This window comes from Protopterus annectens, chromosome 9.part0 (assembly GCF_019279795.1).
Source record: "Protopterus annectens isolate FY-2018-M chromosome 9.part0, PAN1.0, whole genome shotgun sequence".
Classification (NCBI taxonomy): domain Eukaryota; kingdom Metazoa; phylum Chordata; order Ceratodontiformes; family Protopteridae; genus Protopterus; species Protopterus annectens.
The window spans coordinates 1,150,599,198-1,150,621,567 of record NC_056743.1 but is presented as its reverse complement, the minus strand read 5'-3'; the positions used below and the strand labels follow the sequence as shown (position 1 = coordinate 1,150,621,567).

The window sequence follows — 22,370 nt, the reverse complement described above, 5'->3', positions numbered from 1 at the left end:
AAAGACTTCCCATGCTTTGGAACAAGATTCCAATCTACATTAGGCAGAGCTCCTTGCTAGCACTCTTCAATAGAAACCTTGACGAGTGGATGGGAAACAGAAAGTTTACCCCAGGGATCACTTAGTGGCTTTGCTGGACAGAGGCACAGGGAACTAATCTAAGGGGGCATGCCTTCGGGCAGATAGCCTAGTACCTACCTATGAACTATACCTCTCAACAGATCAGATTGTTTGCAGAACGTCCAGATTTTTGCCCTGTATTTTGTATGTGCTCATCATAAAATGTGGGGTTTTCTGACAAGTCATTAAGGTTTGAAGTCACTAAATGACAGACATTTGAATTTCAGATTTCATATTCTTCAGAAAACGCATATGAATGCCAAACCTGTTAGTTATACCTTCCTAATCTATGACTTTGGGTTTGTTTTCCTCAATTACTTTTGTCTTTGTCCAGAATTCTTGTACTAGGAGCTTGAGAGGTATGAATAGCAACTTCATTTAAGACGTTCTTACGATTTATTAATTACAGTGGATATTAAAAAAAGTTCTTAGCACTTCAGGCGTGGTAAACAAGCCCATTCAATGTGTGACAGCATTGAACGTGGACTTTTCAATTGACATTTGTTGCACATAATGAGATACACTTCACAGGTACCTTTTGCAGTGACAAATGCTTGCTTCAAATTTGTAATATTCATTATGGTGTAATACACTGGCGCACTTCATGTTATTTTATTTACTCTCGCCTTAACAGTATCTGTGCGTATTGACTGAAACGTGTACCACTCAGATCAACAAAGATAATCTCGTTAGACTTTTAAATACAGTACAGACAAGCCATACCAATCAAATCGCAAACCCAACACTGGGGGTCAGCACCGTTTAATCCTTCGTTATACTACCACTATTTTAAGAGGAAAAAATAAAACAAACAGCACTGACTCCAACGTCCAAAATTCTAGACACTTTTCATTACCGTTTCCCTCGGCGAGTGCCGTCATAAGGCTGCGCCTAATCCCACCTCCCTCTCACATGTCACCTTGGGTAGTCCGAGGAAACAATAACGTCTAACGCACATGTAACATATTTAACGGTGAGCGGCGTATGTTCTTTGTAGAACTATTAGTCCCATGATTTATCTTAAACGATTAAGACTCGTACGCAACATTGACGATTTGTATGATGGCGGGTGTATGCATGTATAGTAAAAGGGTGGCAGTATTTCTGTGGAAGACACATGTTCCTCTTTCAGCCTGTTATAGCACGTCAGGGGGCTTTCTTAGTCGTTTCAGGTATGTTTGCAAAAGTGCGCTGATGATGCTGGTTAATTGGTGAATTTATACTGTTTAGTTGTTATAAATTGGTGTCTGCAAGAGAGTGGGAATAATTTGCTTACGTTGAGGGAGTTAATTTTGGTATCTTGATCCTAAGTGAAGGTGAATATTTTTTTTTTATTTGGGAGTGCACTTGGAGGTAATCTACCAGTGTAGTACCTCGCAGGATGCGCAGTAGCAAACCCCGCTCCTTACACAGTCACGCCACATTCGTATTAATTAGCTGTTAGACCGTTATCTGAAAGAAGAAGCAGGAAGCAGTACCCAAGGGGAAATGAAATGCTGTATTTTAAGATCGTGCTTGATTGTAGAAAGAATGGTACTGGTGTTATATTAAATTTGAGGTTTCTGTTTACAACATTTCTTTGGTTTAAAGCAAGAAGCAACTACATTAGCCTTTTCCATCACATGGGTTTAGTTGTACCATCACATGGGTTTAGTTGTATGAACTATTTAGCTTATCCCAAACTTACACGACTTGTGAAAATTTTGTTTTGGTTGAGCCCTCTTTCACATTCTTGCTGGTCAGGGCTGTCTTCTTCCTAACAGGCTGCTGTCACAGTGGGCAAGCTCAGAAGAGGGTAATGGTGTTGCTTTTTATTATCCCCATCAGAAGAATCACAAGGAATGGTCAGTAAGATGAAACTCACATAAGTCTCTTATGCCTATTGACTGAATTCGGAGCTGTAGATACTAGTTATGTTTCAGCGCATCTCTGGCCGTTTGTTAGCACAGCAGGAATCTCAAAGAAGACAGAGTGCATCAGCAGAATCACGTGTCACTTGCCGGTAGGAAAGAGAGCCAACCAGAACAGGGAACAGTGGAAATTAGCAGAACCTTGTCATTGTTAAATTAGCATACCTTGTCAGTCAGATGTGCGATGACCTGCCAATCAATGTGGACACGCCCTAACCTGCACAGAACTGTACATGAGGTACTACACTGATAGATTACTTTTATTTTATTTTTTTTATTTTACATTTGTTAACCGGGCTAGTCTGGCTGGATACATTGTCCATTTTCAGCAGAGGCCCGAGGAGAAAAGCTCCATTAACAGACTAGTAAATTACAATAAAAAGAACAATAATTAAAATCACACTCAACACAGAACCAATCATACATACAAGCAAATAAAGGACAAAGTTGTTATTGGTGTAGTGAAATGCAGAAGTATTATAACAAGAAAAAAACAAAGGAGAGGCAACATTATTTAGTAGTAATTGAATATAATACGACTGACTCGTAAGGGAGAAGAATTGAAATAGGCTGGCAGATAGAGAGTCAAATGAACTGTACACTATTTACAATTTGGGATAGAACAACTTTTGCCAGAGCACTTTTGCCATTACCCTCTTGGACAGGATCTTTGGTGATGAAGGAAAATGTATAAACTGTCTGTTTACTGGTCAGTCTGGTCTCGGCTGTGGACTTTAGCTTTGGTTAGACAGTAAAACTGGAAGACAGAAGTTTGTTCTTTCCGATGGTAGCTGAGCCTCCCAGTCTGTGGGTGTCAGTGGCTGAACAGGTAGCATACCCGCCTTTTATACTAGAAAAACTGAAGGCTATTGGTACTTTTGCCACACCGGGTACTTTGATTAATTTCTCAATACTGACTCTGCACCTCTCAGAGTGTGCAGTTCTTTGGTCCCTTCTGCCTGTGTTGGTGGCTGTAAAAAGATTCCTTGACACTTACTCAGAAAGAGAAGTGGAAGTTCCCCAATGGCCTGAACTAATTTCTTGTAGTCAATACAAATACTCTGGTCTGTCTTGAAAAGATGATAGTAACCTAGTGGGAGTAATCTGGTGAACAAAGAGTAGGTGTAAGTAGATAAATAAGATTGTGTTCTTTATTTCTTGTTAATGTATCGTTTGGGGTGTCTATTGACTTTACTCTGTATTTTAGAAAGGTGGCTTTTAATTGTGTATTGTAGAAACATTCATTGCATTATGTATTTATACTGCTTAACCACCGTATATTAACATGGTTATTTTCTCCTAGGGTGTCTCCTTTAAATGGACTGTATTTAACAGCTTATAGCAAATGTGCATTTGTAAAGCATACGCACCATCAACTCGATTGAGTGATATACATAGACATACAGGGGGATTCCGTAAAGCCTACATGGTCGTTTTTCACTGTGTCCGCATTGCGGCATGATGCACACACAGCTGCGGAAGGTTTTAGATTCAGTAAGCGCCATGTAGAGGTGCACACCCTTACACAAACCAGGCACATAAGCAGCTGAATTGCATGCTGATCAACCAATCCAACATGGTAGAGCTATTCAATAAGCTGTAAAGCATCCATGTAGACTCCAGGCTGGTTTGTCCTGCATGTTCCAAAACTTTTGGAATACAGCCACGGAAAGGAGTCTACACGGACAGAACTATGTCAACTGCTGTGTTTATCAGGTAAGTCTTGAACCTGGATTGTGTTGTGTAATAATAGGAATGAGTGGCATATCTTTGTTTCACACTAATAAATCAGCATTTTGTGCCATAACAATACCTCGCCTTTGCCCCCCCCCACAAAAGAGCAGTCTTGCCTTGTTGCCATAACAGTGATGCAACTATGTCACCCCCCCCCAAAAGAACTTGAAAATTATGCAATTTGCTAACAAACTCTCTTTGAAATGCTAAAGGTTCTGTCAAAGAAAGTGTCCCTGAAACATTTGAACATACTTATCACACAGCATTCCATTATGATATGGCTTGGCAAACATGTCTGACAAATGCATACAGATAAAAGTGTAAAAGCCTATGCTTTATAATATTTCTTAATTACATTCCAGTGTATATGTAGCTGTCCAAATGGAAGCATACATTCTGAAGTGCAGTAATTATCTGTACAGCTAAATCTTGAAGAAATAGCTTTATTTGCAGCCTTTCCAACATAAAAAAGTGTCCCCACAATCAGGTTTGCCTAGCTACATGGTTGCCTTTCTGTGGTGTGTAGGTTCAGGGTTGTTAGCACGGTGAATATGCGAATGAGATGTGATCTCATTATAATTGCTGAATCCCCAAAAGTTGGATCTGTGTAGGAGATGTAAACATAGTGCAGGCACACAAGTGTGACTGACTAGTGTTTGGGAGAAGGAAAACACAGCAGCACTGCAGGCTGCCTTACTTCCATGGAGTGTGTCAGGTTAGATCTACAAAGTGTTAGATGTAAGCTTAGAAATGTAAGTAAGCAGCACACAAGTCACAGGTTGTGTTCCTTAACATCCAACCTGCCCTTCATTTGTTGGCAACTGTATGTGATATTATTTCGACTTAATATCCTCACACTTTTTATGGCCAATGATATGGCGTGGCTTACACACTGCATGTCTCATATTAGTGCTTGGGTAAATGAAGAATGGCCAGCAAATGCACAAATGTAGGACAGAGCTGTATATTTGCAAGCAGTAATCATGACAGGTTGTGTGATCACAAGGTGCGTTACATTCAAAACTAATACATGTACAAGTATCACTTTTATGGTTTGATATCACTGTAGATGCTGTTGCAGTTGGTCGTGTGCATATTGAGTTAAGTTCTTTGCCGAAAAGCTGTTTGTGTGGCAAAGAGGGATAAGGCACCCATCCTGTATTCTGAAAGTGCATTGGAGTTAGAGTTCAAATCCAGGCTTGTGTAGAAACATTTTTTAGTGTGTATGCCATAGATTGCTTTCCCTCATTTCAATGACCTCTCCCTTTTCTTTCTTTTTTTTATGATGTTATTGGCCAGTGTTTGCACGATGCACCACTTAGTGCAAACAAGGGAAATGGAGAAAAATGAATGTTAGGTTTGGTTGTGCTTAACTGTTTTGCACAAAGTGCAGCAGTGTGCGATGCACCTCTTAGCGCAATCTTGTTATGTGGTAGATGTGGCAGGTATTTCTGAAGAAGGTTTCAGATTATGGTACCAAGATGGGTTGTCTAGGAGTCCAAGATTGTTATTGGACTCCTAGTGAAACACCACAGTGCCAGGGTATTGCAGGGGAACTCTTCTGGCTCCCAGTGTAAGGCGGAACTTGGGATAGTTTGGCCCAGGCTGTATCCAGTGCCACTGTTATCCCACACACTGGTGATCAGTGTAGGCTTCACTATAATCTACGGCGGAGGTAGAGGGATACCCTCAACACTTGGATTGAGGAATTTAGGGTTGCAGGCATCCCACATATACTTGTAAAACTTAAAAATTGAATATAGGCAAGACTGCTATTCATAATGGTATTCTATTTTTTTTTTCCACAACTGCCATGGACCGGGAGGTCATTATAAGAACCCGTTCGGCTAGATTGGCGAGGATGAGGGAAGCATGTATGCAGCAAAAGAGAAGTGTTATTGTAGCATTAAAAGTTAAAGATAGCTTTTTTTGGTATGAAAATGCATATTTCAACTGTAAAAGCAAGTATGCATGCATTAGTCTGTAGCACAGAGTACAATATTACACTTTAATAAGAGGTTGTGGGTTCAGATACCACACTTCCAACTGTACATTCCGGTTAATTCAGTTGTGTGTAAATTAAGGGTTTGAAGTAAAAGCACTGTATCAGTGGCACATGTGCCCTACTGTAAAATGTAATCTGTATAATTGGAACACTCATGTATGCAATATATGCACATGCCAAAAAGTATTTGCTGCAATCTGTAGTATAGTGTTTAGAAGCTGGTAGTCTTAAAGTAAAATAAATGTATTAGGAGGTGGTAGTCTTAAGAGTAATAGTTGAGATAGTAGAGTCAATTAATTGTATTAATGCATTGTATGTCACATAGGAAGGTACTAATATTATCTCTCTTTTTTTTTTTTTTGGTCTGTCACCACAACCATATGTCTCTCTTTTTTTTATTATGTGTTGTCAAAAATGTGTCCATGTTATTCATGTGTACCACATCACAAAATGCTCCACAGCACAGGAGGGTAGGCCTTCCCCACAGGATCCAACTGCCCCCCTCCACTGGCTCTGGCAACGTTGCCCAGCACATCTGGTGGCCAACGTAGCAGCACCATCTCTGCTGATTCTGCACTGCCTGCCCCCTCAGGTAGTCCTGCCCCAGTAGCTAGTCCAGTGGTTCCCTCTGGGAGCAGTGCCAAAGGCTGCCAATTTATCACCTGCACTGAATTGCCAGGGGTGGTGTGTATGGTTGTGTACCTCACATTTGGTGCAATCCTACGCTGGCTGGACAGGCTGATGTCCCTCATTTTACATAGTACCAGGAGGAGGAGGAGACGTCTAGCACTCTTGCCAGAGGTGGAGTGAGGTGACAGTGGTGACAGTCCAGTGGGTGAGGACTCTATTCTCACTGTCACCCATCTTGATGACTGTGGGTTCTGGATGTCTCCACCCTCACCTCAAGCATGGTTTCCCTGACCTTTTGTGTCCATATCCTTTCCTGCCTCTTCTTTTGTCTTTTTGTCTGCAATAGTTTCTTCACCTATCCAACTTACCTGACCCAGACATAAATATGTCCCTTCCCCAACAGCCCTCTCTCTCTCTCTCAATGGGCACCTGTCCCACAAAAAAAAAAATCGTCCCATACATAGCTCTCCATTTCACACGTGTCTTGACACACTTCATTTGGTTCAATTTCTGTACAACATGATTGCGTTTGCATTATGTTCATCATTGTCTCTGGAGATGACAGTCCAAATTCAGTTAATATTTTGCACGTGTTCAGTTTATACTGTTAATGAAATGGATAGCTATGCTTCTTCCCTACATTCCTCCTGCATATTCCTGTCCTGCTTTCCCTTTGTTCTTCCCCTAGCTTGCTCCCCATTTCACCACTGTTCTTTCTTTACCATTTTTTTTTCTTTAATGCATTATAGCGTGGTGGTGCACACCGAGCACCAACAAGCAGCAGTGGTAATGCAAAACTAGTTAAAAGTGTTGGATATAGCTGTTTTCGAACCTGGTACCATATCTCCCCAAAAAGGAATGTATCCCTGCATTAACTGTATTAAGATGTGTTGCCACAGATTCAGTAAAGTAGTAGGTATATTTCAGAGATTCAATACTAACTGTCAGACTTTAACCATATGGCTTGCATTTGCACATTACTTAGCAGTGTGCAAACGTGTATTTTGCATGTGTATGCACTTTGTTAACCCTTGTGCAAACCCTCTGCTCGCTGTGCTATGGAAATATATGTATTATGCTGTATTACTGCTGTTTACTGTCCCTTTCCTTTGTATGACATGAAATTACATGTGGAAACATTACAAACTGAGGACCGTTTCTAACTATATGTCATATATTTACAGCAATTCCATATGTTGGCACCTTCCAAGCACTACAACCCTTAGTCACACTACAAATTGTAATATGTGTGTGTTCTGCATGTTACCAGACTGATGTGCATTGCACAACTACAACTATTGACCCACATACCTAAAAAGACTTATATGCAAGGCTAGTGCAGGAATCAGCATGGATCATATTCACAGGGACATAGGTGACCGTCAGCACACTTGACCCCTACCCACTTTGGTTTTGTCAAGGGTAGGTCTTGCTTATTGACCCTTGTGGACTTCTTGGATACTGACCCCAATGACCTGGATGAGTGATAACAAGACATACTATCTAAGTTGAGTTATCCAAGGCCTTTGACATCCCCCATTCTTATCTTATAGTGAAGATCTCCCATCTGGGAGTTAGGCCATATAGTACTAGATGGATAGCCAACTGTCTCAATGACAGAACACATACTGTCAAAGTTGGAGAGTGCACCTCCACCGCTAACCCACTCACCACTGGAATACCACAAGAATCAGTGCTGATCAGTGCTGGGCCCTCAATTGTTTGGAACAGTAGATGGCCTGTGGTTTACCAAGTTTGCAGATGACTGTTAACTGGATTCACTCATATAGAGTCTCCCAGTGATGGTAACATACTACAGTAGGGGCTGACACACATAAGTATGGGTGCCAAACTCACGGATTGAACCTTAAACCTATACAGTGACTCATTGTCCCTGTGACATCCCTCCTGGGCCAGGAATCAGAGAGGCTGAATCCTCACCACTGCCACCGGTGAGAGACGTTCACGTGGAACAAATACAGATGCGCACACAGTATTTCCAGATGCAGCTCTCTGCATCGAGCACAATTTCACTTGAGCCCACAGGGAACGTAGTCCGCGGGCTGGGTTTTTTTCTGTCTCTCCATCTGTAGAGTTGAGTCCTCAACTGAGTGTCAGAGCCAAATTCTCCACCACTCTCTCTCTCTGAAAACAATGCTCTGTGTCTGTGTCCTACTGCCACACACTCTTTGAGATTTGATTTACACTTACACACACACACACACACACACACACACACACACACACACACACACACACACACACACACACACACCTAGGAAAGGCTGACACAGATTTACTCGCTCTGCTACACTTTACTCAGACTATAAGGTAGTTGTTGCCACCAGACACTCCCAAGCCAGCTACTCCGGCTCTTACAAGGGTACCTAGTTGTACTGAGTGAAATTAATACTAATACAAATGTAGTGTTTCACCAATGCAGTAAGGCTTCCAGGAGCAACCACAGCATCACCAAATAAATACAAGTACACTCAAAGTTTAAAATATTCTGTAAAGGACCACACTGAAAAGTTTAAATATATTTAATGTTTTTGTTTGTCTTTCGGCTTTTCCTGGTTAGGTTTCCCAGTTAGGGGTCGCCACAATGGAACTCCGGTCCGCTAGTGATTGGCAGATTTTCATGAGCGCCAAGGTGCCAGCTTGACGTCCAACCTTCAGTGAAGCCACGCCCATTTATGCATGTCTTTCGAACGCCACCCAACCGAGGGGAGGACATGCAGACTCCACACAGACGGCACTCCCTGCACTCCAGCCGAGAATCGAATGGGAGAACCTCTTGCTGTGAGGCATCAATGTTACCGCTGCACCACTGCGGCATTTTAAATATATTTAATAATAATAAACAATAAGAGAACATGAAAATACTAAGTATATTTAATAATAAACAATAAAAAAATGAAAATACTAAATGTCTATAGTAAACACGAGTTTCAGTCACAGGAAATATTAAAATAATAAACAATAAGAGAACATGAAAATACTAAGTATATTTAATAATAAACAATAAAAAAATGAAAATACTAAATGTCTATTTACAGTAAACACGAGTTTCAGGAACACAGATGAATAGATTCACACAGATACAGAAAAACAGTGCTTAACTAATCTCACTATATTTTCCTGACTGATCTAAAGAATTATTGTTCTTTGATTACTTACTGAAGCAAAGCAAGATGAAGTGGGTGAGGGAGATCCTTCTTTGTCAGGTAACAAAAACAAACTGCACTGAGTCTTTTGTCTCATCTAGTATTAAAACATCATTTCAGTGCTGGATTACTGAATGACATCACATACATCTGGTCATCTGACTTCTGGTCCCCTTACCTACCTCCTAAACTGAGCCAGAATCTCATACATATGTGTTACATACACACACAGCATTTCTAAGATGTGTTAGTGTCTGTAAGTCATAAAAACTTTTCAACACTTCCACCCTTTCAGGTTAGCAATTAGTTCACTGCTAAGGACAATACAGCAGGATTCCTAGTCATTGTTTTCACAGACATTTTGTCTCTGGCTGCAATCAGAACTGTAAGATAAAATCTTTATGGCCTAAATTAAGTAATTTACTTTCAGAATATTTTTCTAAAAGTTAGCTGGGGCTGAGCTTTAACCTCTTTTCTTCCAGTATTTTCTTTTTCAATATATATATTTAATTAGTTACAATAGTACAGTTTGACATGCGTGCATATTTCTTTTCTGTCGACCAGAACACACTGTTGGTACATTTTTAACACAAACAGCTTTACAAATGCATTTTCAACACAGGCATCTGTACAAATCAGTTTGATATACAAATTACATATAATTCTTTACAGAACTCCAGCTAACTGTGCTGGTATATGTTGCACATCCACTGCCCTACTTTTTCTGGCATAGCTGGCAGTACCTCACATAATCACAGTCACCTTTGTCCATCAAATATCCCTGCTAATTATGGTATACATAGCACCCCCTAAGCTCAGACACAGTGTTGTGAGACTTGGGAACTCATGTTGATAGCAATCTACACTTTCAGCACTATGTGGCCATAGTGGTGACACTCGCACTGTGCATTATGCACATCATATATATGGACATCACATCCAAGACGAGGGTAGTCATACCTCTGTCGTACTCTATACTTATCACACCAGTAATGGAGTACAATGCTCATATCTGTCTGTACCTCACCAGACAGATGCAGTAATTGGAGAAAATACAGAGTTGTGTCTGGGAGACTCATAGGCCTTCAGACATGACATACATGGAAAGACTGGCGTAGCTGTCACTGTACTGGGTGTCATGCAAGCTGCTGAGAGGTGATCTATGGCTGCCCTGCAGAGCAGTCTCAGACCTTGCCCTTCTGGAAATGATGGACATCTACAGTTCATATAGGGCAAAAATAATTTGCCCCAGGGTTCTCTAGCCAGTGACATAAACAGAACATGCTGGGGAGACAGGTATATCACACAACAATTCACAGTCCTCTGTAATAGCCTCCCAATGCATGTGAAGCAGTGCTCCTCATTGACCCTGTTCAAGCTCAACCTTGAGTACTGGTTGGGTGATTGTAAAGTCACCTCTGTGCTGGCACCTATGTCCCTCAGGGACAGGGACAGTTGGTACTGCTCACAAACTCACTCTGCTAAAAAGGACCATCCAGCTATGCTCAATAAGGGTACTTGTGTTTCTGCACAGCTAGGCTTCTAAACACCCTAGTGTTGTTAGGCTGGTAGCCTCATATGAACCTGTGAAGCTATGTACCTATGCAAGCCTCCCAACCTGTTGTCCCCACATGGCCTGCTGATGTTATCTACTATGTTAATCTGCACCCTTGTGTAAATCAAATTTATGCCATGGTGCTTGTGTAACGTACAGTGTTCTGTTGCCTGTGTAGTTAGGTAGGTGTTCTGTTCTCACTGCAGTCAACTGGTGTGTGTGTGTGTGTGTGTGTGTGTGTGTGTGTGTGTGTGTGTGTGTGTGTGTGTGTGTGTGTGTGTGTGTGTGTGTGTGTGTGTGTGTAAAATCTCATGCTTGACATTACAGAGAGAATTTTACACCAACATGTAGGGATACTGTTTTCTTCTCAGCAGACACCGCCAGTGTCATCAGCTATATCAGATGTTTGGATATGCAGTACTCCCACCAGGGTAGGATTAGAGACTGGCCTGGAGGCCAGGCAGAAGTCATCTCATCCTATGCAATAAAGATTGCAGTGACATGGCTTTTGTAGGCCCTGTATTACCTTTCTGAGGAAGCCCTGTTGGTCTCCAGCTGCTACATGTGTCTGGTGAGGTACATGTAACAGACAGCATTATACTCTATTGGTGTAATGATGAGGTTTGACTACAGTGCTGTCATACAATCCTAAGATCTCAATATGATGGTGTGATTTATGATTTGCACAACATAGGCTTTCAGTAGTAATGTGGACACTTGGAGGTCAAAGTTCAGATTGCTATCTACATGTGTTCCAAGTGCTTGCATCAGTGGATTTTGCATAGCAGGACTTTTGTCAGTGCTGTGAATAACATGGAATTCCACTTTTCAGATGAACAGCATTATAAGTACACAGTTCTGCATTTATTTGTAGATCGTGTGCCTTTCCATCTGGTTGTGTGTGTTAGCTCCTCCTGTACTTTATCACCATTGGTGGACTCTGTGATTTCTGATTCTTGCATTTTGCGTGCAAACTTAATAAGCCAAAGGCCATATACTTTCGCCTGAACTGTCGAGAAATAGAGTTCAAATAGTGAAGGCCAAGTACAGCTCTCTGGGATTTGCCAATGGTGACAGCTCTGCTGGTACAGGTTGATTTATCAACTTTCACATTATGTGTTCTGTTAGTGAGCCAGTTGATTATCCATTAACTGACATAAGGGTGATCCCCAGCTTGGAGGTTTTCTCAATGATACCTGCATGGGAAAATTGTGTCAAAACTGTAGCAAGATCACAGTAGGCAGTTTGTACTGTCTTACCTTCATCCAGGCCTGTCACATGGAATCAGTAGGCTCTGACAACATCACATATCATCTGTGGTGTGACTCAGCAGATACACCGTCCTGATATGGTTGAGTACACAGTTCAACACACCCTCCACACGACTTATGTTCCTATACAAGGGTGTACATCAGCATGCATTCACCTACACTGGGAGATAGCACCTGATGCATGTATAGAGACATCCTGACACTCCTTGACTGTAAGGTAACCAACATGTCATCATTGACCTCTTCTGCATGTGCAGTAGTAATATTGCAGGTGTGTGCAAGAGTCCTCTGTGAGTTAATGCTACATCAAGTCCATTACATCTGATGTCCTCAAAGTGGTCATCAAGGGCATGCATGATGAGAGCAGTGTCATCTTGTGGAACTTGACCAGGTCGGGGCATTTGACACAAATCCACACTGAGGTATTCAGTCAACAGTTGTATGTGGCCATAAACAGGTATGTCACCATATTGTAGACCAGTGAGTGACATACATTCCATTTCACTATGTTGAAATTTGTGATTTGACCTATGTATTGGGTACATTGATGAGGTTGGTATATCTGGGGTGTCTACTAGACCCTTTCCTGTCCATTAGCAAGTGATGGACATCACAAATGACATACACATGCTGTGTCGAAACAGCTGCTTGAAGGACTACAGATTGTGGGACAATCATTGACACCAGCTGTGATATTAGTATAATGCACACAATATGAATACATACCAAAAATGGCTGCTACTGCCATGACAACACCTGTAGTGACAAACATGGAGGGATTTGTTGAATTAGGAAACAAACACCCCACCCAAGTACAATGTGGACATCACACCCTGTAACCAGGTCAGTAGGTATGTTGATCCATGTCCTGTGGTAGATGGCAAATGGTACTTCTACCAGCATATAGTCATAGTGCTGACTACTTCCTTGAATGTAACAGAAATACTGGGTATGTGAGGTCATGTGCATCAGAGGCCTTAATATCTCCATGGTTCCCAGCCTTCCTCACACTAATCATTGTGGTACAGTGCACCCTTCTTCATGTACCTCGCTACACATCTTCCAGTGATGTGTAACTGAAGCATACCACCTTTTTCACAGTGTGCTGTCACACAGCTTATTGGTAACAGCTACATATTCTTTCTGTGGAATGTACATGACTGTCTGATGGTGCGGAACACCATTGAAGTTGTTACACCAGACGCATGTTTGCTACCTGTTCAGCTTATGCACACACTACATACGTTGGTGTTTGACAACATTAATGGCATGTATGTCATTTGTGACAGTGTGGATAGTGCCATATGTATCTGCCATGCACACAAGGCATCCAGCCTATCTTGTCCATATTGTTGCATACAGGTATAGCAGTGTCCCTACTAATACCTCCTGCAGAAATTACAGTGCCAGGAGAGTGTGCATGACTATCCTCAGAGTGTGGATGTATCATAGTAGGTGTTCAAGTGTGTGTTTGTAGGCTCAAGTCTCATCACTCCACATCACATATGTTATGTCAGAGGCATGTGATTAGTGGTGGTGGTATTGTGATATTGTCCATGATTGTGGTTGGTTCTTATTATGTTTTCCATGATCTTTTACCTGTGGCTACCTGGCTGGAGACCTGTGCTGAGAGTACACTCGTATTTGGACATATTAGTTTGCACAGCTACACAATATGCACCCTACCCCAATTTTGTATTAGATCACTGATAGATATCCTCTGCATTATTTATGTAAAGATGCTTATCTCACACAGGCATCCTCCCCATTGTTATGCCACCTTGTGTCACCGTCACAGACAACACATTTTCACAGTCCGTACTGTATGGATATGTGATTTGTGTTGCTGCCACAACCATCTTCCACTGACATGCCCTCCTCTGCCATACATGAGGGAATTTTACTTGTCCTCTTTATCTGTGTTCATTTCTATAATTCATCTGTGTGTCCCTATTCAGTATACACACTTCCCCTTAGTGATCATTTTACTTGGCAGTCCATGTCCTGTTACAGACCGTTAACAGAATGCCAGGAATGGGATGTCTCACTACTCTGCACTGTAGGTACCCTTGTAGTGTGTTTGGACCATATAGTTCATATTCATACCTCTCAACTGTCCAGATATTCCTAGAATGTCCAGATGTTTTCTTTATCAAATATATGGCTTTCTGCCATATCACTGGGATGATCTCTGATCTGATGTGACTCAATATTGCATACATTTGAGTGCATACCTCTCAACTGTTCAGATTTGTGCAAATGTCCAGTTTTTGTCTCATATTTGTAATCTTTTCCTCATAACATGTTTTTCTGGCAAATTGTTGGAATGTCATTGCTAAGTGAAGTCAGAAACTGATGACTGACATTCACGTTTCAAACTTCATGCTCTTCAGATTGTTCACACTAATGCAAAACCTGGAAGTTCAATGTTAAGCATCTGTCCCTATATTTGGGCCTTTGTCCCCCCATTATGTATGCCTTTGTCCCCCTATCTTGCTCAAAGGGACAAACAAGTATGTTTGAGTTTCATTCTACCACATGTCTATGGGACATCTATGGCAAATATGTCCCTATTTCTGGTTAGATGTCCCCGTTTTATGTTGACCTTTGTGGAGATAGCTGTGAATCTGTTAGTACAACTTATCTGTGAAGCCCTGGTGTTCATTGTGGCATTCCATTCAAATCTGCGGACTGTAGGTGCTCTGTTTTACATGGAATTGATATTTGCATTTGCTTACACAGTTTTGTGGCTGGCAGCAGTTGCCAGCCACGAAAACTGGCTTAGGCTTGCCATGTCTCATTAATAGGATTGCGTGCTACCGCCCTCCGCGCACCATCTCGCTAACATGTAAACTCCCGTGTAGGCTCTCTGCGAAACCTGCGCAGAGTTTGAATCCCAGGGATAATGTAAATAGTAATAAGCTTACTTCATACTGACGCAGAATGCAAGGTTGTGTGACACACACGCGCACACATCAAAATATCAATATTTCACTTAAAGATGCAAGTGCCTTAATAGCTATACTTTTATATGTGAACTCCTGATCTTATGTTAAAAGAAAAAAATTGTGTGTGTGTTGCAGTAGATTCAAATGTATTCTGAACCAAAACAATTCAGCTTAATTTGAAAACAATGCATAATCCTATGTCTGATATCTATGTACTATGTTTGGTGACTTTGCCAAATTTGCAAAATATATACAAAATTTATACAGTATATTTGTTTAACCTTCATTGGCAAGGTTACATGGTCTTCCCTTCGTATTGTTTCTAAAATGTTGACCAACAATTTGTTGAACCACTTGACTGACTCACCCTACAGTAGAAACATTACCTGAATGTGTTGTATATCAAGTGCACCCTTCACATGATTTAAGTGTGACATCTGTGTTTGAAACGTGTAATACCCCCAAACTATTTGACCAGATGGAAGTTACTATGTGCGTAGAGGAATGGTTTGTGTACTGCAGTATGGCAGATGAGCCAAATTTCATGATGTTGGCATATTTCTGTGACACACACTAGTACCAGGCAGAATAAGCATACATGTCCATTAAACCTTCAATTTTAGAGTTGCCTTAGGAAATCTTACCATTATGAGGAAACTTTTTGCCATACCTTTCAGGAAATGAGCATACAAGACATATTGTAGTAATATGCAGGTAATTCATACCTACAAAGGAACCAGCAGTCCTAGATGGCTGTACTACCACATACAACAACAGTGGCCTTTGACTGAAATTGCATGGACAAGCTCACTTTGTTTGAGACACACCATTAGAGATGGTTGTAACTGCCATGTATAACAGTAGCAGTTTTTGACTGAAATACAGGGACATACAGGAGGCAGCTGTACCCACTGGGTCTGTGTCATATCATCGAATGGCCACACTGTCGATTGTCATCTCATTTACAATGCAGCTAATCAAATCCCTACACTCCTTGCTCGTTATATATACCAACTCCTAGATCGCACTACATTGGGGAAGAGGGCAAATTTCTTGATCTCTACCTTAATGCGAACTCAGAACAGTTTGATGGTCTGCATTGTCGATGAAATTATACAATGAATATCTAGTCAAACAATTCAGAGAACAGATAATGTCTACCAAAGCCTAATTTGAGGTAATTCTTGCCTTTTAGGACAAAGGCAACCACAGTGTATTCTTTAGCTGTGTCCAGAACCTCAAGGGCAATATGCAGTTGTCTGCAGAGTTCATTGTTAATGGAGCCACCTACACTGAGCCAGAAAAGATAAAGCAAACCTACTGGCAGACACATTCAGCTCTTAAACTTCGTCCCTCCTACCCCCAGCTTAATTACAGACCCGTACGTTTAACATGCAAAGCCATGGAAAGAACTATCATGGAAGTGATCAATAATGACATAAAAAAAAATTCCTGTCACTAGACCCAACACAGTTTGATTTCATCAAAGGCAGTTCATGCCCATTCATCCTGGGAGACTGCTTTATGAAGGTCACCAAAGTGATGAATGAGGCCAGAACAGGTTACACTGTCTACCTTGACCTGACCAAAGCATTTGACTCTACCCCACTTTGGCATTGTTGGCAGACTCTAGGTTATGTATAAACCCTTAATGTCACCCAGTGGATTGCCAGCTGGCTCACAGACAGGACTCAGGAAGCTAGAATTGTGGGGTCTACCTCTACAAAGAGGCCAGTTGTAAGTGGAGACCCTCAGGAATCGGTCCTGGGACCACTCCTTTTGGGAATTTATTTCTATGAAGTCAAAGCCAGTGTCTGAGGCATCTGGCTGACTAAATTTGCAGACAAGTGCAAATTAGGAGTAGTCATAGAATCCCCCACTAACACTAATGTTCTCCAGGAAGGGATGATACAGACAAATTACTGGTATCGGAGCCATGGACTAAATATAAATGCCAAGAAATGCTTAATAGTATCCTTCAGGAAGTCCGCCACTCCTGGTTATTGACAACACACCTGTAAGAGTTTTCCTAGTAGGCAGGGACTTGGTGACATACGCAGACAGTAATCTAGCCTTCAGCCATCATGAGTTTATGGTGGTGAGGAAATCATTCTGTGTTGTGCAGCTTATTAACAAAGGTATGTCATCTAGGTCCAAGGAGGTCATTGTTCCCCTCCTCCTTGATTACAGTACTCGCTTTTGTTCCCTTTTGTAGGCACATACAACAATTGGAATGTCCATGGAGGTTCGTCATGAAAACAAATACAGGGCTTTAATAACCTGTCCTATGCAGCTCTATCTCCTACAGGCTGTTAAGGGAATGTCTAGATGAGCTGTTCCTCTGAAGTTAATTCTGTTTTCATGTTAAGAGTGAAAATGGCCATTGTTGAGGTCACTGTGCAGTCTGTTTGGGAGATCCCCCTTGCTGATTGTTATTGGTCCTTGGAATTGTTATAAATATTTAGGAGAGTTTGGGTGATGTAGGGGAACTTACCCCTGCAAAAAAGGATCTCAAATGGTTATAGCAGATCAGAATATGATTAAACTTGGTGAAAGTTTGTAAATGGGCAAACAACATGGGTATTGATTTTAAAGCATAAATTATTAAGAGTTGCATAGACCAGAAAGCCCTCTCACAGCAGCAGTTAGTAATGCTGGTGGCTTGGTTTTCCTGTTTTATTTATGGACTTGTTGCTGTGCATTATATAATTAATTGAAGTGGCATATAAATAATCCCTGTGCTTTCCTTTTAGTTTATTGTGTACTTCACTTTGCCATAGGATACAAAAGTTATGTTTGAGATAGGGTAATGGTAGGCTTATCTCTGTTACAGATGATTTTAAAAAAAGACCTGAAGTAGTAAGACATTAATCTTTTGTTTGTGTGTTTTTATTTCCCCCTTAACGTTTTAGGAAGAAGAAGGATGAAGAGGACATAGTTGTAGTTTCTGGACAGCTGGAGCTCACACCTAGCCAGCCTGTACCTTTTGAGTATGAGAAACCTCCAGCACGGAGTAAACGATACACCCCTCCAGACAATGTAGAGAATCGAGTGGAATACCATTTCAGACACATTGTTGGAACTTCTCTGCCAAAAGACTGGCTGGAAGTCAAACTTGAAGACCAAGCACAGAAGTTTATCATTCTGGCTAACTTATCCCATGAGCTTCAGCATTCTGTTCCCAACTCTAGACTTCACCTTATGAAGACTCCTCGTGACATACTTGATTTCTATAAGACTCCTGTCAAAGATACATCAAAGTTTGATGACCTGGCCTCACTAGATCTACCATCAAATCTCCGTATCCGTTGGGGTTATGAGGAAACTATTATGGAAAGTGTGTCTCTTCTGTCTGTCTTTGGCATTCATCATATTAGGCTTCCAAGGTCACTGTGGCCAGGATGTGAGATTCAGTACCCATCCATTCATTTTGAATGGATCCTCTCTCTGCACTGTGAGAATGAATCAACGTCTGTAGTCATTGTGTAATGAATGTGACTTGGGTCTTGAAAAAATATAAATGAATTTGGGGTTAGGGATAATTTGTTCACTATTTTTTTTTATTAAGTATCTTGAGTTGGTTGACTGTTTATGCTGCCACTTGTGCCGCCATATTACAACAATGGTTTCTTTTTAAGACTTCATTTGGTATTGTCATTTACAGTTTGGAAACCGTTGTGGAGGAAGAAGCAAGACCCAGCTCTTTTCAGATTTTCTTTCCTTTTTCATAGTATAAGATCTTTAAAATTGGTTGAATGTATTGAAGTAACTACATGACTAGCTTTCTTTTTAGCCATGGTATCCAGTGTTTTTTTCTTTTCAACTTTTTTTTTTATAATGGAAACAGTCAAACAGATGTACATGCTTGTACAATGTTGTCTTCCATCTCTGAGTGCCCTGCGGTGCCATTTTGACTTAGGGTCACAACATGATGTGAAATCTCCCTTCATCGTAGGGAATGAAACATGAAGTCTGTAATATGTTGTACTGTTGGTAATCACCTGTTAACCAATGTTTTGCCTGACCATAAAGGTCATCATAGATGTTCTTGTCGTTTTGCCACTGTAGTATAGACTGATGTTCTCATGTTCATATGAACTCATTGTTTAGTGACTGAGACCATGGAAGAAGCGGCCAGGGGAAAAAGGGGAGGGTGAGTACTGGCAACCATTTCAGGGGAAGGGTTGGACCATGCCAAGCCACAGATGTTTGGTCTGCATGGAAGAATCATAGAGGAGGAGTGACCATGCTAGAAAATGCATCTCATTGTAACCCGGTGTAGTATGTGTTACAGAAGCATCCACCTGCATTGGGCCTAGAGTAACAGACATGGCGTTGCACTTGCTGGCCTACATGGGTATGGCAACAGGAGCATAATAGATGAGGGCTTTATGGTGATGGAAAGAGTAGGGGGCCAAAGATGCATTAAAATGTTCTATTCCTTTGTAGTCCTTACCATGTGGCAACCTCATTTTCTTCTTAAATGAAACTATATTTCATAACCGTTTGCTCAACCACCATTATCACTGCCACACATATTTTTATCTTTTGCTCCTCCCAGCAGATATTACACTTGTGTTAGTATTCACAAGAGTCACTTCTTATTTTTCTTGATATCAGGCAGTGATGCAATGTTGCCAAATAAGTTTTTAGGGTAGTGCAGACAGTGTGAAAACATAATGTGCTACCTGCAGGTTTATTTGTAGCTGTTTATTTGCAGCTGTTTTGGGTAGAATCTGTGTATTATGACTGTATGTATCACTTGCTTCTCTTTGACATCAAAATCTCACACATTTTGGCTGTGTTTGTTTTGAATTCTTTTCTTTCGGCGGAATACTAGTATTAAATTACTGTACATAAGTCATGCATTTCAGACTTTTGTCACTTAACTTTCTTGACTGACTGTTCCTGTAACATCCATCCATCCATACAGACACACAATCCATAAGCAAGAAGACAATGACTACAACTATGAAGATGACGACAATGATTATTATGATTATTTTTGGGGTGTATCTTTGTTACAAAGAGGGATGAAAGACTGAGTATGACTTAGACAACCCTTGTTTGACTAGAGGCTCGGTCTCTAGAATAGTCAGACTGGGGAGAATGTAAGGGAGTGGCTTACAACAGATTGCCCAACTTTGGGGAAGGAAAATGGTGGTCCCTGTTGGGCAAACTGCTCTCACAAAAACGGAGAGTTACACAGTAACATTGGTTGCATGCCTTGAAGATATGGCTTGGTGTTCAAGTCAAGGAGGGTAGCACTTGCAGTTCTGTGCAAGACCACATGTATGCCCAGGGAATATATAGAGTGTCCTTTTAGTGATGTGGTTGCTCCTGTCAGCCACTGGAATGTTGGGAATAAGGGGCCAAACCACAAAACCTCTGATGGTTGTTTGTATGATGGCTTCCGAAAGAGGAGTGCTGATTGTAGGCAGACAACAGAGGAGAAACACAATTTAAAAAAAAAGGCACCCCCCCTTAAAATACAGTATGCTTGGATGGCAGTACTTGACACACAAGATATATACCTGCCTGTTCCTTAGTATCCTACCTTAAGTGAAATTAAAGATCTGGAGTTTAGTTCAGCTTAATTATTTTATCCATGCACACTTTTGTTTTGAGCCACATGGCCCAGTTTGGGGGATAGTCTTGCTGTAATGTCTTTGCATCGTCACCCAATGTCAGAAGCAGAAACTTTTTCCTCGCTCAGCAGGATGTTCCTGGGATGCTGTCATCTAGAAGTGATCCCCTGGTCTCATGTACACTTTCCCCATTTCAAATTATTCCCAAAATTTTTGGAAAAGGCCAGGCTACAAAAGGCCAAAGCTACTCTAAAAGTTCCTTTTTGGTCCTGACAGGTGTGGTTCTCTTGCTATGTCCTCATATTCTGGGCAGGCCTGTATATCTCTGGTCAGCCATGTTTTAGGCCTAATTGCATGGTTTCTGCACTTCCTGCTTCGGCCAAGGACCCTTACTCATTTTGGTCCAAATTCTCACCTCTGCTTACAGATAAATGTTTTTTGTGGCCTTGTGAAAGTAAGTCAACTCTCTTAGGGCATACATCTTTCAATGAGTTCTTAGGCATTTGGGCTGAATGCTTTCTTCACCTTTTGGATCTGGGGTTTAAAGTATGCTTTTCCACTTCTTCAGTGAAATATGAATAAATACTGGCACTATGACAAATAAATGCAGCATGGTAGCTCAGTGGGTTAAAATTTCTTGCCTCACGGCCTCAGGGTTTGAGGTTTAATCCTGGATTTTAGTTATTGTCTACATGTAGCTTGCATTTTCTGTGTGATCTTTAGTTTCCTTATACCCCACCAAAAGTATATATTTTTTGTCATTTTTTTTTTACATTGTAAGTATATATTGCATTTACTGTTATCCTTTTGACTGGAGTCATGGTTGAAAAAGAGTCGATGACCAGTTCAGTTATGAATAAAGTAAAAACAAATGAATACACTAAACTAAAATAACACACAGAAGATGGGAGGACTGTTGTGGTTCACGTCTCTGTTAGAGTTTTCCTGTCATGCGTCAATACATGCTCCCTGTCTTTTTAAATTTTCTATTGTGAGAGTAGCTTATAGCCAAGCTTCAACTCTCAATCTTACTGCTTTTTCTGCATGCAGAACAGATTCCAAAATGTTTGCCTTTAATTCAAATATTCCAGCAGCCTGAGTTTGGAATTAAACTGTTTAGTTGCCGAAAGTCAAAGTTATTCATTTTTGTAGGTAGTGCTCTAATCAAATTTGAATAATTTTTTCTTTGTTAATTGTCAGTGGTTGCTTCATTCATGAGTTACTCAGTTAATCCAGTGCAAGGTTAGAAGGGAGCAGGAGCCTATCCCAAAACTTTATGAGCACAAGGCATAGAACCTTGTCCTGAATGGGTGCCATTGTTTTTACCTCGTGGTCCTGCAGAGTGGTCCTAGCTACAGAGAACTCAGAAAAGTGACTACTTTCTGGATTTAAGTATCTTTGCTGTTTTTTTTTTTACTTGAAATACCTTCTCTAGCTTACCC

General features: G+C 41.0%; 1 protein-coding gene across 5 annotated transcripts; it reads left to right on the top strand.

The window, feature by feature from the left end:
* The first annotated feature begins 1,002 nt into the window (after positions 1-1,002).
* On the top strand, positions 1,003-22,057 carry MRPL50 (mitochondrial ribosomal protein L50). Of its 5 annotated transcripts, none has more exons than XR_006366311.1 (2): positions 1,003-1,093; positions 18,253-18,371. XR_006366311.1 is itself a non-coding variant. In XM_044084016.1 (2 exons), the coding sequence occupies exons 1-2, from the start codon at positions 1,180-1,182 to the stop codon at positions 18,827-18,829; spliced, it is 690 nt and encodes a 229-aa protein (XP_043939951.1). In that variant the 5' UTR covers positions 1,020-1,179; the 3' UTR covers positions 18,830-20,213. The 5 variants fall into 5 exon arrangements, 3 of the variants coding, with proteins under 3 accessions (XP_043939951.1, XP_043939953.1, XP_043939952.1); XM_044084016.1 differs by having other exon boundaries at positions 1,020-1,292; positions 18,253-20,213; XM_044084018.1 differs by lacking the exon at positions 1,003-1,093 and adding an exon at positions 1,960-2,268 and having other exon boundaries at positions 18,253-20,213.
* Positions 22,058-22,370: the final 313 nt, after the last annotated feature.